This window comes from Callorhinus ursinus, unplaced genomic scaffold, assembly GCF_003265705.2.
Source record: "Callorhinus ursinus isolate GAN/ISIS: 27379988/994484 unplaced genomic scaffold, GSC_fseal_2.0 scaffold78, whole genome shotgun sequence".
NCBI classification, from domain to species: domain Eukaryota; kingdom Metazoa; phylum Chordata; class Mammalia; order Carnivora; family Otariidae; genus Callorhinus; species Callorhinus ursinus.
In genome coordinates this window covers 172,744-189,994 of record NW_027397140.1, presented here as the reverse complement: position 1 = coordinate 189,994, position 17,251 = coordinate 172,744, and the positions used below count along the sequence as shown (strand labels likewise).

The 17,251-nt window shown below is 44.9% G+C and overlaps 1 protein-coding gene across 1 annotated transcript in view; it reads right to left on the bottom strand.

Moving 5' to 3' along the window:
• The window catches only part of CYFIP1 (cytoplasmic FMR1 interacting protein 1), a 118,680-nt gene that overhangs the window by 71,934 nt on the left and 29,495 nt on the right, over nt 1-17,251 (bottom strand). Inside the window, exons 2-6 of the mRNA XM_025852106.2 lie at nt 5,603-5,725; nt 5,438-5,527; nt 4,159-4,236; nt 3,805-3,906; nt 2,729-2,910 (exon numbers count right to left, since the gene is read on the bottom strand). Coding sequence (XP_025707891.1) covers nt 2,729-2,910; nt 3,805-3,906; nt 4,159-4,236; nt 5,438-5,527; nt 5,603-5,719 — 569 coding nt within the window. The 5' untranslated portion in view covers nt 5,720-5,725. The remainder of the gene's footprint in view (nt 1-2,728; nt 2,911-3,804; nt 3,907-4,158; nt 4,237-5,437; nt 5,528-5,602; nt 5,726-17,251) is intronic.

The following is a 17,251-nucleotide window of genomic DNA, read 5'->3' as shown; positions in this document are numbered from 1 at the left end:
TGGCCTCTCCCCCTGGCTATCTGTTTCCAACTCTGAGAAAGAGAGCCTCCCCCTCGGTGACTCCCACAATATCGTAATGAAGATGGTCAGCACTGTCCAGGTTCTCTGCCAAGAATCCCCTAGGCCACCACGCCTCCCACAAGTCAGAGACCACACACAGTTTTGGTGTCAAACGTTAGAGACAGAATCCCAGTTTCCTCCACCAATATGCTGCTCGATCTTGGATTAACGTCCTGAACTCTCTTGAACCTCACTTATCACATCTATAATAACAACTGTCCACCTGCCCTACTCACAGGGCAGATGTGAGGAGAGAGGGAATAGTACACACAGAATTACCTACACGCTTAGGTCTGCAAGGTACACACTGAGTCTCTCTCTGGGTCTTGCAAAGCAATTCGAAGGTGGGTGTGAGCATTCTGCACATCTAGGGCAGCCCCCCAAAAGTTTAGTGGAAATTGGCCACATAAGAACGTGTCTGTGCAACCTAAAAACTTGGGGGGTTTAATGAAGAAAAATTTTCATGGTAAAGACTGATTAACTTATGCCAACGGTCATTTCCTCTGTGCCTCTTTAGAAATAAACCCCAAATTTCCATGCTACAGCAATGTGCCTCATGTCCACATGACCGATGGTTGAGCCATGAGATATAATGAAAAACACTGTAAGGCACTTAGAAGTTTACTTAGAAAAGATAGTATGACCCCTTCTATTCTCCTTCCTCCCTGTTGACTGGAATGCAGAAACAACAGCTGGAGCTCAAGCCACCATCCTGGACCATGAGACAACACATGAAGACAGCAGTGCAGCAAGACAGCAGAAGCCCTGGTGTGAACACTGTGGAATCCCGGAATCCCCTCATCAGTTGCAGATCACCTACCTCAGGACTTTCAGGTGAGAGAGCAATGATCTGCAACCCTGTTTAAGCCACTATTATTTCTGCAGGTTTCTGAAAAATTAGTTAAACTTAAAATGAACCCTGATAATGATAACATTCTTTTTTAAAATGTTCACTTTACTAATTTGAGTAGTTGCTAAGACTAATGAAGGGATCAAAAATACTGTTTTCTATTTTCCTCAAGCCTCACCATAACCACATGGGTTATCTTGGCATTTATACTCAGAAGGGGTTATATTGTTAGCTCTCACGGGGTGCAAGTAAAAAGTGTGAGTGTAAGTATGTTGAGGGCTGAGAGAAGTGAGGATAAGATGATAGGGGGTCCCAAACAGAGGTCACAGGAAGAAGCCACTGGAAAGCAAGAGGGGTGCTCCAGGCCCTCTCTATGCTCAGGAGAGCCACGGTGGCTCCTGGAGGGGGTTGCTGGCCCCCACACACATAGATTTCCAGAGAGTAGCCCCATCTTTAAACTATTTTATAGACTGGGCTTTCAGAATAAAGCTGCTGCTACTAAGGAAAAAAAAAAAGAAAAAGCTTTTTTGAAATTAAAAACCACTGATGCTGTCTACCTCCCCTACTTTCCTAAGTCAGAAAGGTTGAAACAGCTGCTCAAAATCATGTGGCCAAGTGACTTGTGTAGCCAGGAGAAGAAGCTGCTATCCTGGGCTGGGCCAGTTCCACCCTCTACCCGCAGAAGCTCCCATGCTCCACCCAGAGTCAAGCTTACTTGCAATCCCACAAACAGATCAAATAAGGTCAACTCCAAGGATTTTCTAGTTCTGAAGATCAAGTCTTCTGCGCAGAGTTAATTCTAGATGATGAATACCTATGCTTAACTTCATATGGATTGAGCTTAAACCCTGGGTGATCTAGCCCAACTCCCACTGCTACCTCATCTTTAAATCTCAGTTTGGTACCACATCCCATGTTGATTTTATTTTAAAGACATGGCAACAGTTGTATGATTTCAGATACAACATAACTAAGGCCTATTCCAACGCAAAGTAAAATCTCATCAAAAGCCAAGATTCCTATCAAGCAGAAGAAACAGAAGTCAGCATCTCATTCTAGCTACTCATGCCTTCAACAGTACCAAGCACAGACTTTCTAAAGGAAGCCTATTAGAAGACAGTTCGCTTTGCTCTGACCGACCACCCTCCATCTTCCTGCCACCATTTGCCCCTCACAATTTTCCAGAAGCACACTACCATGCCACACCCACCTTTTCCAATTCTCTTGGAGAAGGTCTCTCTAGCTCGGGAGGAGAGCTAGTCTCAGGGACCTGGACGTTCAGCATGACTCCATGGCAGTCCACAGGCCAGATCTGCCCACTGCTGTGATGGTGTGTACCTTCCAGAATGTGTAACCAGGAAATGACATACCCAGGTGGCGCCCTCAGGCTGTAGAACCTGCCTATGCCCTCACCAAGATGCCTACTGAGCTAAAAGCCTTGCAGTGATCCTAAGCCTCTATAACAGGGACTTGTATACTTCTGTCTTCCCACACAAGCTGAGCACCCATAGGTCCTCAACAAACATTTGAGGATGACCAGATCCCACTCTAGCTTCATGAAACCACAATGTACACACGCCTATGAGGACACACCTTGATGCATCGCCATACACATAATCTGCCAGTTACCCTCACATACCTAGGAGTGTGTATTCAAACAGTCCTAAGGCTGCCAAATAACCGCTACCAACCAGCTGCATTATTTCAGCACATATGGGATGCACACCTACTACGTGCAGAGCATGCAACTAACCAGGAGCCACCCTGCCTGCCGGAGAACTCTCTGCAAGGACCTAGGGGAACAAGGTCAAAGCTCACCTTTTATATGCCGAGTGGTCGTTCTTCACACTGCACTTCATGTTCTTAAGCTCATCCAGCACAGCAAACATGTTAATGAACTTGCCCAGCGTAATCAAATAGGCTTCAGACACGAAGTCCTTCCTTCTCTCTGCGTGACACAGACGCCTCACCTCCCCACAGAATCGCTCGATGGCATTTCTCTGAGCAGAGGAATGGAGGGCAAAAAGGCCACTGTCAGTGATGGGCCAACTCCATGCCCAGCTTCAAGCATATTATCTGGTTTCACTGTTACTCTTTGATGAAATACCCACCCAAAGGAGTGGACATTTACAGCTCAGGTAAAGAGACTTGTTTCTATAAAGTAATTTCCACATGCCTTTGCTCTGTGACAATCATCATTAATTTTCCACTTTACCAACTACATCCCTAAAATAAAAGAATTTTGTTGATTATTCAAGCAAAGTTACTGAGAAAATGCTCTAATAGAAGGTCTACAAACAGATGTTTTAGCATTCAGAGGTGAAAAGGGGGGAGTAGGGAAATTGTTCCTCTTGACAACCTTGAAGATAAAACAAAAATTCATCTCCTAGTAAGTTCTATCTTCTCCCTTTGCTAAAGGAATCTATAATTAAAACCTTCATACATTTCTAAAATGTATCTTTAGAAAACCAGCAGGTTCCCTTCCTGTGGCTACTCTGTCTAACCAATGGGTCAAAGGAGCCCAGGCAGGGCAAGGACCACTAAGTGGACAGTCAGGAGAGGTTGAGAGAAAGAAAAGACCTGAAAAACCAGATGAATCAAAAGTACGAATTGGCAGAATGACAAACACATTTAGAACTGACAGCCGTCTTCATGGAGGAAATACAAATTCACTCTCAAAGAGGCAAGAGAAGTGAAACACAAAAGAGGTTATTTATTCTGGAAGGCCCAGGAAAGCTTTAGACTGACAAAGGCTTTGTTCCTTTTTGTCTCAGAAGCTGTTATGGTTGCTTTAATTCCCATGCACTTTGTTTAGTAAGTCAAGGTGATGGGTGAGAGTGGGCCAGATTCCTACTCCACTGCATTAAACTCCTAGGATTATTTCACTGTTTTACCTGGAAGTACATAAAATTCATCAGTTTTGTGACCTCAGGCTCCAGGACCTCTACGGTTTTCTCATAAATTTCCACTCTATTAGGCTGCTCGTTACATTTCACCTAGGAATAAACAAGTATGACATAAAAAGGCTTCAACTTAGCTAGAAGTGAGAGGGCTGGGCGTTGTTAGGGCAGAGCTGGTAGTCCCAGCCCGCTGTGGGGTGGGGTGGGGGAGGGGGGGCAGGGCTGGTGGAGTGGGGTATGGTCTGGCTGAGATGTAGGGGAACCAGAAGGGTAGGAGTGTTGTCTGTTTGGGGGGAGGGGGAGCATGGCCGGCAGGGATGGAATGAGGCCTGGCTGGGATGGGGACACCTGTGGGATGGCCCGAGAGCAGCTCCTCCAGGTGTACAGCATGACCGCATACTCTTGGCCCTCCTCCAGCATTTCATTCTGCAAGGGTACACAGGGCAGAACAAAGGCAAGCAGGAAAACAATCATTAAAAAAGGAGACGCCATGTCGCTAAAATCCGGAGGCATGACTATCCTGACTCTCACTTTGAGGGACAGACAAGTACCAAGACCTGTATGCCATGAGGCAGCTGGTGATGCTGCAGTGAAGCACTGTGGTCACAATGACCAGCTGAAACATGGCCATGGCTTCTGCTGGCTGGACAGGAGCCAGCACAGCCCAGGGCACCTGCCACAGCCACTCACTATGCCTCAACTCCACTCACCCCTCAACAGCCTGCTGGCAGTGCAGACCCGAAGCTGGGAACAGGGGCCAGTACAGGGCAGAGGCACACAGGGTCTTCAAGGCCTTACCACCAAGCTACGGAGAGCCTCTGGGCTCATAAGACTGAGGCAGCTCTGTCACCCCTAGTGCAGGGGAGGAAAAGCTGGAAGTATTTCTGCAGTACTTAAAATCCAGAGAGAGTATCCATGCAAAGAGACTGCCATCATTTTTAAACTGCTTTAGTGTCTACTCCTTTCACATTGTTTTCTTTGGTAAAAATGGTAAAAAGTGCAGAGATGCCCTAAAAATGTCAACTACAATTTCATCATGTTCTTAAGATGCTTTAAAATGTTTACAACTTTTGATCCAGTAACTTCACTTCTACAAACCTTGCCAATGGGAATAATGATGTGTTTGGAATGATAGTTATCACTGTATTTTTTATTACAAAGAAAAAAGGGAAACTAAGTAAACATGCAAAAATAATTAAATTGAGGAAGTTTACAAAATGGAACTAGACAGCTATTAAAAATTACTTTCTCTGGCACATTTTAATGACATATGAAAAGTTTGTGAAATCATTAAATTATCTAATAATGATGCAATTCATTCACGCAATCTGAATCACATTTAGAGTACAACTGTGTGCATGAGTCCAGGTATAAATAATGAGAGAGAATGGACTCCCTCCAAATGCTGACAAAGGTTTTCTCTGGGCCATAGGTGCTCAATTTTCAGAAAGAATGTGTATTATTTTTATAATAAAAATGAAGCCTTCTCTAAAAACATAAGGCATTTTCACCCACTTTCCTCTCTTTTTCCTTACTACATATCATATCAGAAGAACACCAAAAGTGTACATTTGCCATCATAGGTACTAGTCCCCCAAGGAAAACAAAAACATGCAGAAGGAATTACCATGCTAGAATGGACAGTCGCTTGTTCAATATATCTTGCAATACCGGTAACAAATGCATTTCTGTCTTCAAAGTTAGTGTTGAAATTTGGCTAAAAGGAAAAGAAAAACCATCATGTGGAGGTCAGCATTGTAGGCAGGGCACCCCACTGCCGCCCAGCACAAACCTGATAGAGCAGTGAGGATGGTGGGGGCTCAATGCAGGGCTGCTGGTCAGGCAGAGGCAGCTCTTCCAGGAGGTCCACATTGGACAGTGCATCCTCCAGCGTCACCTGGGCCGCCATCTTGGCCTAGAACAAAACACAAAGCCACCTGTGCTGTGAGGAAGGGTGGAGATACTCTGACAATCATTCCAAGGTGGGGAAATCAGACCCCCACTCGCCTGACCCCTCTCTTGAGGGCAATGAGGATGGCTAAGGTGATCATGGCCAATCCCTAGGTTCTGGCATCTCTCCTAGGGCTTGCTGGCAAAGCAGTCATGATGTAGCCTCTCCTGGCCTCCAGGAGTGTCACAGTGTAGGGTACATGGACCACCACACATACTGTTGCTTCCTGTCACCCTTCCCACCTTGGAGCCATTGTCCCTTGCAGGCTCTCTGGGAGGGTCTGACAACCCCCCTCATGGGGCCAGAGGAGGGAATGTCCTCTTCAACACTATGTCTGCCCAAGGAAGCCAGCACAGCCTCCAAGTGGGCAACAGTACTTCCCTGCATACAGACACTTCCCAGATGGCTCCTCTAAGCAAGGTTACACACTAATGATAGAGATGGAAAAGTTCAGAGCCCTTCCTCCAGGGACAGCCTGTAGGGACTACTAAAGTGAGGGCCAAGGGCCAACATGAAATAGGGACTGAAAGCACAAACTCCGAGGCCAGCGCAGGGAAGCACAGAAATGGAGGTGGGTGTTACCTAAACACATCTGTGCTAGCTCCAGGGGAGAGGACGCAGCACACACCAGCCTGCCTCCTGCTGAATGCTGCTCTGACCCTGGATGGGATACACGGAGTAGCAGCTCTGGCCCCAGAGCAACATACCAAAAAGCACTGACCTCATACGGGATTGGGGGCAGGCAGCTCTCACCCAGACAGGATACGGGGGGCAGCTCTCATCCAGATGGGACTCGGGGGGCAGCTACATGTACTATGAGAAGGAAAGAGCAGCAGGCAGGCTGGCGAGAACACTAAATGGGAGAAGCACCCAGTTGCTCCTCCCAACACTGGGCGCCAGACAAGGTGTGGGTGTAGAAGTGCATGGTGGAGCAAGTTACTAAACCCCCAGCTACTGGCTGGAGAACCCAAAAGGGAACCCCAGGGCACCAGAAAGCCCCAGGGACAGTGTGGAGAGGAAGAATCTCAGAAGAGCAAGCCCATAAAGTCGCTTATAAACTTTGAGCCCACCCCCAAGCTGTATGTGTATGAATCGGATCCTCTCACACCCCAATCTGAGACCACAGCCAGCTCCCAGATGCCCACAGGCAGCTCTCATGGGACAGATCCAAATGGCACTGTGGAGGCTCTGAGAACAGAAATGACACTGAATCATACCCCAGAGAAGGCAGGTCAGAACCACAGCCTAAATTGAACCAGGTGGTTTGCCTGCTAAAATAAAAAATCAGCATTCTCCTTGGACTTAAGACCCAGAGTCCCATATGTCCAGTTGCAGCCCAAACTACTCAGCACACAAAGAACCAGGAATGTCTTAACTCCTATAGGAAAAGATTAACAGATGCTAACAATGAAAGAACACAGACATTAAAATTATGTACCAGAGTTAAAGCAATGATTATGAAAATGCTCTAACAAACAATGATAACACTCCCAAACTGAAAGAAAAAAATTGAAAGCCAGGGGGAAAAAAAAGATACCATATAAAGAACCAAATAAAAATTCTAGAAATTTTAAAACTAAAAAATACCATACTAAAATTTTTAAAACCCCCTACATGAGCTCAAGAGCAAAGGAAAGATTCAGTGAACTTGAAGACAGAAAGATAGAAATTATCTAATCTGAACAACAGAAAAAAGGTTGGAAAAAAAAGAGGAGACTCACAGCATCTTTGGTACAAGAGAAATGGTCTAATATTTATGTCATAAGAGTGCAAGGGGTGCAGAAAGTGGGTGAAAATAATGGCCAAAAACTTCCTACATTTGGCAGAACTCTCGTGTAAGAATTCAAGAAGCTTAATGGATCCCAAACAGGATAAACCTAAAGAAATCCATACGAGACACATCATAGTCAAACTGTTATAAACTAAAGCAAAGAAAAAAAAAAAACTTCTTGAATGAGTAAGTCACAGGAATACAAGGCACAGCATTAGGATTAGTCAATGATATTGTTAATAGTGATGTATCGAGACAGATGGTAGCTATACTTGCGGTGAGCATAGAATAATGTAAAAACTTGTCAAATCCACTAAGTTGTACACCTGAAACCAGTGTAACATTGTGTGTCAACCATACTCAAATTTTTTTTAAAAAATTAACTTGTAAAAAAAAGAAAAGAAAAATATCTTGGAAACAGAGAAAATATGTATTGCCTACAGAACAATTTGAACACCTGTGTACTTCTCAGAAACCAAGGAGACCTGAGAAAGTAGAATGACACTTTTTAAGTCTGAAAGAAGTGTCAACACAGAATCCCACATCAAGTGAAATATCCTTCAGGAATGATGGTGAATTAGGAATATTCTCAGATGAAGGAAAACAAAGACTATTCATAGACAACAGGCTAATCAAAGTTCTTTTAGATAAAGGGAAGTAATAATCAGAAGGACTTGGGACACAGAACAAAGCAAAAGCAATCCAAAGGTTAAACAGGGAGCAAAGATTCCTCCACAGCTCTTTAAACAATGTTGAGGAGTTGAGGGTGCCTGGGTGGCTCAGTTGGTTAAGCGACTGCCTTCGGCTCAGGTCATGATCCTGGAGTCCCGGGATCGAGTCCTGTATCGGGCTCCCTGCTCAGCAGGGAGTCTGCTTCTCCCTCTGACCTTCTTCCCTCTCATGCTCTCTCTCTACCATTCTCTCTCTCTCAATAAATAAATAAAAATCTTTAAAAAAAATGTTTAGGAGTTAAAAGCAAAAATTAAAAGAGTCTAATAGGGTTTTGCTGTCTATAAATGTAATATGTAAGAGAACTATGACATTAGAGGGGAGGCAAAAGGACCTACATGCTGTAAGATTTCTATGTTCCACTTGAACTAGTGAAATACTGATTTGAAGTAAACTGAAAAGTTAAGCGTGTGCTTTATAATGCCTAGAGCAACCAATTAAAAAAAACTATGAAAAGCAATATAACTTATGAAAAGATTATATATAATAAATTAAAATGGAATACTAAAAATGTTCAGGCAACCTAATAGAAGGCAGGAAAAGGAAGCAGAGCAATGAAAAAAATAGGGATCCTCTTTCTGCTATTTAAGGACATAATGAGAAGTTGGTGTCTGCAACCCAGAAAAGGGTCCTCTGATTCTGTGACCAATTCCAATGGGTGGCTTTTTTCCCCACACCACCAAGTAATTCTTGAACGCCAACTGGGTGTCCTACAATTCAGCTTCAGATACCAATCAAAAGCCCAGGTCACCTGTGCTTCTGACCAACCAGCCATAAATCAGAGGTTCCCATGACCCCCTCATTGGGTTCAATTAACTTGCCAGAGTGGCTCACAGAACTCAGGAAAATGTTCTACTTACTAGATTACCAGTTTATTATAAATGATATAACTCAGGAAAAGCCAGATGGAAGACAGGTATAGGGCAAGTTATGGGGAAAGGGTGATGAACTTCTATGCCCTCTCTGAGTGCTCTACACTCTTTACCAAATGTCCACATATTTCATCAATCCAGAAATTCTCTGAACCCTGTCCTTTTGGGCTTCCTTACATGAGCATGAATGACTGATTAAATCAGTGGCCATTGGCAAAGGATTTAACCTCCAAGGTCAGGAAGGTGGGATTGAAAGTTCCAACCCTCTAATCACATGCTGCGTCTCCTGACAACCAGCCCCCTTCTTAAGGGGCTTTCCAAAAGCCACCTCATCAACCATAAACTCAGGTGTGGTTGAAAGGGGTTTGTTATGAATACAATATCCTCCTTACCACTTAAGAAACTGTAAGGGTTTTAGGAGCTCTCTATCAGAAACAGATAAAGACCGGGGTGTCTGGGTGGCTCAGTTATTAAGCATCTGCCTTCGGCTCAGGTCGTGATCCCAGGATCCTGGGATCGAGCCCCGCATCGGGCTCCCCACTCCGCGGGAAGCCTGCTTCTCCCTCTCCCACTTCCCCTGCTTGTGTTCCCTCTCTCACTGTGTCTCTCCGTCAAATAAATAAATCTTTAAAAAGAAACAGATAAAGACGAAATACATATTTCTTATTAAAAAGCAGAATATTACAGACCCTCATCAGACAAGACGATGCTGGGACCCTGACACCCTGATCTCAGACTTCTAAGCCTCCAGAACTGTGAGAAATAAATTTCTACTGTTCATAAGACAAAAAAAAGTGTGTGTGTGTGTGTGTGATATCCAAACATATCAGTAATTACACTGATCATAAAGAGTCTAAACAGGGGCACCTGAGTGCCTCAGCGGGCTCAGGCTCCGTGCTCTAGGGAGTCTGCTTGAGATTCTTCTTCTCTCTCTGCCCCTCCCCCTGCTCACTCTCTCTCTCTAAAGAGAGAAATAAATAAAACTTTAAAAAAAGATAGTCCAAGATGGCAGAGGAGCAGGAGACCTTAGTTTTGCCTGGTCCCAGGAATTCAGCTAGATAGCTAACCAATCATTCTGAACACATGTGAGCTCAACTGGAAGAAAAGAATTGCTGCAATTCTACAAATAGAAAAGCAACCACTTTTCTGCAAGAATGACAAGACAGAAAAACTCACTTCAAAAAAGAGAACAAGAGGCAGGGACTGCCAGGGACCTAATCAGTATGGACATAAGTATGATGTCGGAACTAAAGTTCAGAATAACGATTATAAAGATACTAGCTGGCATTAGAGGGGAGGCAAAAGGACCTACATACTGTAAGATTTCTATATTCCACTTGAACTAGTGAAATACTGATTTGAAGTAAACCAAAAAGTTAAGTGTGTGCTTTATAATCCCTAGAGCAACCAATTAAAAAAATTGAAAAAAGCATAGAAGACACTAGAGAATCCCTTTCTGGAGAAATAAAAGAACTAAAATCTAATCAAGTCGAAATCAGAAAGTCTATTAATGAGGTGCAATAAAAAATGGAGGCTCTAACTGCTAGGATAAATGAGGCAGAAGAGAGAATTTGATATAGAATACAAAATGACGGAGAATAAAAAAGCTGAGAAAAAGAGAGATAAGCAACTACTGGATCATGAGTGGAGAATTCAAGAGATAAGTGATACCATAAAGTGAAACAATAGAATAATTGGGATCCCAGAAGAGGAAACTTTAAAAAAAAAAAAAAAAGTCTAAACACACTAAAAGCCAGAGATTGTCAGAAAGGATGAAAAAATCCTGACTTAACTATATGCCAGCTACAAGAAACTCACCTCAAATATAATGACATGTTGAAAGTAAAAGGGGAAAAGATAAACCATGCAAGCACAAGTTCAAAGGAAGCTGGAATGGCCATGCGAGTAGTAAACTTCAGAGCAAGAAAACTACCAGGGATAACGAGGTGGACTGCGTAATGACAGAAGGTCATTCACCAAGGAGACAGAACAATGCTCAGTGTGGATGCATCTAATAAGAGGGAGCTTCAGATTATACCAAGCCAACATCAACGGGACTGAAAGGAGAAGTAAATCCATAAGTGCACTGGTGACAGCAACAATTCTGTCCTTGACAGGAAATCAGCCAGAAGAACACAGGGGAACTGAATACCGGGACCTAGTGGGCCTAATGGGCATTTACACAAAACTCCTCTCGACAACAGATCTACTCTGTATGTTTCTAACTATAAATTTAAAATGTAGCAGGTAATTTTTCAAAATATCTGGTCTTTTTGTAGACAAGGAAAATGGCCTCTTTAAAAACTTCCATCATCAACTTCCTTCTATCATCAGGACTTCCTGTTCTGCGTACTTACGAAAGAAGACGCCCAGGATAGCAAAGCACTGAGTAGCAAGGGCTGGTCGCCCTGGCCACTGCCCTGCAAATATAGCGTGGGGAGTCCCAGTGATGGCTTCTGAGGCAGCAGGCTACCAAACGACATGCCTCCTATATATCCAGCCCTGAGTCCTGCTTTTGGCCCTTCGCATGGCCAGAAACCACGCTGTGCCAGGAGAGGCCTGGGGGCTCCTGCAGTCCTTCCATACCCTCACACCACCCGTGCAATTGGTCAATAAGAAAATGGGTCAGGCCAACCACCTGGGGCAGCCACACTGCCCATGTGACCAGTCACCTTGGCCTCCTGCCCAACACCCATAGGACCCTTCCTCCTCCCCCTCCTCTGCCCACAAGAGGCCACCCTCAGTGGGGGAAGAGGCAGCGCAGGGGGCTCACAGACAGGGTCAGTGACACACTTAAGTCACATCCAAGGAAAAACATAAATGCTCGACTTAATCCAAATCAGTATTTAAGGACACTTTTCTCATATAAAAATAGCAATATCTGTGTGGTACACACACACAATGAGATATAATTAATAAGGAAGGAAATTTTCACGCAGGCTACAACATAGATGAACCTTGAGGACATCATGCCGAGTGAAATAAATCAGTCACAAAAGGACAAATAATGTATGGTTCCACTTACATTAGGTACCCAGAGTAGTCAAAATCACAGAGAAAGAATGGTGGTTGCCGGGGGTTGGAAATGGGGAGCTAGTGTTTAATAGGTAGAAAGTTCCCGTTTGGGAAGATGGGAGAAGTTCTGGAGAGGACAGTGGTGATGGTTGCACAACACTGTGAATGCACTCAATGCCACTGAACTGTACACTTAAAAATGGTCAAAATGGTGAATTTGATGTTACAATTTTAAAAAATCAAGAACAAAAAAATAGCAATATTCATTGCACATAAATCAGAAAATATGGAAAAGGAAAAAAAAAACATAATCTCCCCATCCCCCACAGAAAGAAGATAATATGATACAAACTGTTTTATAAGCTGCTTTTTTTCTTCCAACTTCCATAATAATGTTCAGGTTGTTGAACATTCTTCTGCAGCACCTTTTTAGCTTTCTGTGGACCGCTGGCCAAGGCCCTGTTGTAGGTCACTGCTGTTCTTTCCCCTTTGTCACATTTTCATATTTCATCTTTTTCAGTCATAAACATTCCCCAACAAACACTCTGCCATGTGGAGTCCTACAGTTGCCATCAACATGCACACACACAATCCCAGGGCCCCACAAACACTCTCATGTCTCTCCATCCTGTGCATCTTCCACAAATGTGTTTCTGCATGGCCTCTGCCTCAACCACGTTAAGGAAAGCTGGGAATAGTCAGCTCTGGGTCCAAGTCTCCAAAGTCTCTGTCCTGACTTGTTCTTTGACACTTCACAATTCTACCCCCAAGATTTCTTTTAAATCCATTTACTTTTCTCCATCTCTAACTGCCACCACCGCTCTAGAAACAAAGTCCATGCTCACTACAACCACTCTGGCCACACTTGCCACAGAAACTTACCCCTTCCTGCCTCGTCCCCTCAGGCCCACTGGGGTTTCCTCCTAGCATGACATCTGCCTCAGCCTCTGGTCCCTTCCTGCTCACTACCCATGCTGCTTCCAGCCCCCACAAACCCTGTGTTGTATCCCCAAGACAAGGGCCCCTCGTCTGCCTAGCCACCGCATGCATGACCCATGCGGCAGTCTCCACTGCACCTGACGGAGTGACGAGACTTCATAACCAGCTTCCACAATGCCAATGCCCAAAAGCATGATGAAATGACTTATTCAGAACGGTGCTCAACCCCGCCAGTGCTGCCAGGTGGGAACTTACAGTTTAACAACTCCATCACATTTCTGTCTTCACCAATTCAGCTCACATGAACATGTACAGAGACATACACCAGTTGGGGCCTGGTCACAGCAGGATGGCTTGTGACCACAAGCACAAAGGGAAGCGCATGTGGGAACAGAGAGAGAAAGCAGCCATCTGCAAGCCTAGGAGAGAGACCTAGGAAGGAACCAACCCTGCCGACACCTTGATCTCAAACTTTCAGCCTCCATTAACTATGAGACAATACATTTCTGTTGCTTAAGCCATCTGGTCTGTGGTATTTGTTCTGGCAGCCCAAGCAAACTAACACAGAACTAAGAATGAGTCGAGAATTGCCCCGACAGGGTCCCTCTGCCCTTGCACCGACTGGCTGCTAAAATCCACCATGTGCTGTTATTTTTTGTTCATGAAACAATGCATGCTCAGTGCAGAAAAAGCAGATGGCTAGGAGTAAAACAAAGGCCAGTGGACTGCTTGAACCTCATTCTCAAAGAGCTAGCATAGGCACTTCTTTTTTTTTTTTTTTTTAAGATTTTATTTATTTATTTGAGAGAGAGAGGATGAGAGATACAGAGCACGAGAGGGAAGAGGGTCAGAGGTAGAAGCAGACTCCCTGCCAAGCAGGGAGCCCGACGCGGGACTCGATCCCGGGACTCCAGGATCACGACCCGAGCCGAAGGCAGTCGCTTAACCAACTGAGCCACCCAGGCGCCCAGCATAGGCACTTCTGATGTGTGAGCCTCCACACCCCCTCGCAGTAAACGGACTGCAAATAAGGCACTCTCCTTGGTTTACATCATCAAACAATGTCAAGTCAGGCTTTTCCCCATTGACTCCCTATTGGCAGTAGTTCCCAGCCCTCAAGTTCATCTCCAAGCTCTACAGCTTGTCAAATTATAAAGCTGCCATTTTAACAAACCATTAACTAACTGATTTTGTAAATCTAACAACTTTTTAAGATAAGATTTCAAAGGACGTATTGAACGTACTTTGTTGTTCTTCCAGTGACTGTTCAAATCCCCTGAATCACTCACAGGGATCCTCTTGGCTCAGGCGATACCTATGCTCTGGATAGCTACTCAGCATTTTCATCACTGGTGGGTGAGAGCTGGCCAGCAGTCGGAACTAGGAAACCCTGCCCACTACGCTGTGTGCCCCACTTACCCAGCTTATTCTTTCACTCAGGCTGTGTCCATGGCATGACCCTGGCATGTGGACCACATGCGCATGTGCTTGAACTGGAGAGAAGGGTAGCAGGGGAGGGCAGGGAAGGCTGTGCTGTGACATGCTAGAACACTCTCAGCCCCGTGAGACCCCAGCTAGGCTACTTCCTCCCCCCACGCCCCATACTCCCTGCCCTTAGGTGAGGCACTCCCAGGACACAGGGACGTCAGGTGGGAGTCAAGCAACCACAGGCTGCTCACTATCAGGAACAGACTCACGCAGAATGGAGGCTCAGGTCTGTGCAGGGCAGGGTCTTCAAAATCTTGTTGGCATTTGCCTCCATAAGAGGTATCTAACTGCAGACTCCCCTCTCCCACTATGACACAAACCACCACCGTGGGATGCATAGGTCCCCTGCACACAGCCTCGACGATGCTGACAGTGCAGTTCCTGAGCAGAGCAAACCAGGGGCATCCCTTCCTTTCATCTCCCACCTGGAGCTAGAGCCCAAGGATAATGCCCCATGCACCTCAGGTGGCCACCACAAGTGACCATCAGGGGACCCTAGGTGGGGGTCAAGCAACCACATGTAGACAGGAGGCTGGGGTTCCCAACACAGGGCTGCAGGGCTGCCCACTGGAAAGGCAGTGCCCACCCGACATGCTGAAGGCCCCACAGCTGCTGCTCTTTTCTCCCTCACCTGGCAATGTCTGCCCTTGGCCTCAGATTCACTCTGACATCTTCTCAACAAGTTGTCCCCTCAGCCGCTCTCAATGTGGGGCCATCACACCTTGACAGATGAGCAGAGCAAGGCTCAGAGGCCCCACTACCAGGGCAGGGACAGAATCACCCACCCCATTGCCAGGGACTGTGTTCCCTTGGGTAACCAGAGGCAAACAAAGAGGTCAGTAAAGCGAGTTTTACAGGGGTAAGTGCAGGTGTTAGGAGGCAGCCATGGAAGGGGGGGGGCTTATGTTTTAGGAGATGAGAGGATAAACTTCTATCACCATAGAGCTGTATTTCTGATCTATCACCATTCCCCTAGCACTGTTCTGGAAACAAAAAACACTTGAAAACACTTGGGTGAAATCATTTGCATGTATTTGGAAGAAGGACATTCATCTACCAGTGTAAAAGAATAAAAATGAAGAGCAAAAGGAAATAAATGCCAATAAAGGTTGAACCTAGAGACAACGGACATGAGGTTGAGGAGGTGACTCATTTAGAAGGATGGCTTAAAAACACTAAGAGAAACAGCTCAAAACAAACAGTAAGCAAACTGATTCTGGTTACTTCTGTTTCTAATACAGAGCCTCCTTAAAGCTTTAGCAAAGCGAACATTTACCTCCAGTAGGTCTCATATACTCACAGAGGAACTCAGCACAAGTTCCACAGATCTGTAACTTTTATCAAGGCAAGGTCTTACCTAGATAAATTACTGTCCACAAAAACAAAAATGAAATTAAAACTGTTATACTAGGTACATGCCTATTAATAAATATTAAGTTTCCAAGGGCCAGGAACCAGACTGGGTTGGGTCTCACTATCAGTAAGATACGATGGCAGCTAACCCAGTTCAGAAACAGGACTAAAAATTGACCCCAAAGCCCTGAGGGTCAGGCCGTAACATGTGTGGCAATAGCTAGCACTGGATGCACCAAGGAATGAGGCACTGGGACATGACCTCAGAGGCCAGAAGCTGGGGACTCAGGGGTGAGTCGAGGTGGGGGCAGCACTAGCACCATGCACACATGGGGTCAGAGTCCAGCACAGACTGAGACCCAGAGCCTCCCTCTGGGGGCATCTCCAAGGAGTGTGGCCCAGTGTCAGACACAAGCCAAGTGAAGGTGCGTCCTATCCAAGAGCCAACAAGTGGGAGCTCTGCACTGAATAATCTTTGCTTAAAATAGAAACTGTCAGGGCAGCTCAACACCAAGATTACAAAACACGGTGAAACCACAGGCAGGAAAATGCAGAACTGATCACTCTGGTGCCCATTTAAGCATCCTGCCTGGGGCACCCACAGTGAGAGTGCTGTGCATGTGATTCCACCCCCAGCCAACATGATCAAGAGGAGTCTTCTCAGCATTTCTAAAACTTTTATTTTAGAAATTGCGAAGTATTTTGCTCATCAAACTCCACAATATAACCAAACAAGAAACTATGAAATGATTCTGCTAACATGTGTAAGATGAACACTGATTTTCTTCCTCTTCTATATGCAAATAAAGGTACTTCCCAGAAAAGTAGAAATGTCCAACATTTTTGTGCAATCTGTTCACATGTAAAATAAATCATGTGAGGAAGAGAAGCATACTTTATTGAACCTTGCCTTTCTCTCCCACATTTTCAAACAATGTGCTTTACTAGGTATTTACCCAAAGGATACAAAAATACTAGTTTGAAGGGATACATGCATCCCTATGTTTATAGCAGCATTGTCTACAATAGCCAAATTATGGAAAGAGTCCAAATGTCCAATGACTGATGAATGGATAAAGTGTGTGTGTGTATACACATGGGCAGTGCGTGCACGCACGCACACACACACACACACACACACACACAGGAATATCATTCAGCCATGAAAAAGAATGAAATCTTGCCATTTGCAACGACATGTGGATGGAGCTAGAGAATATGTATTATGCTAAGTGAAATAAGTCAGTCAGAGAAAGACAAATACCATATGATTTCATTCATATGTGGAATTTAGAAAATGAAACAAACACACATGGGGGCAGG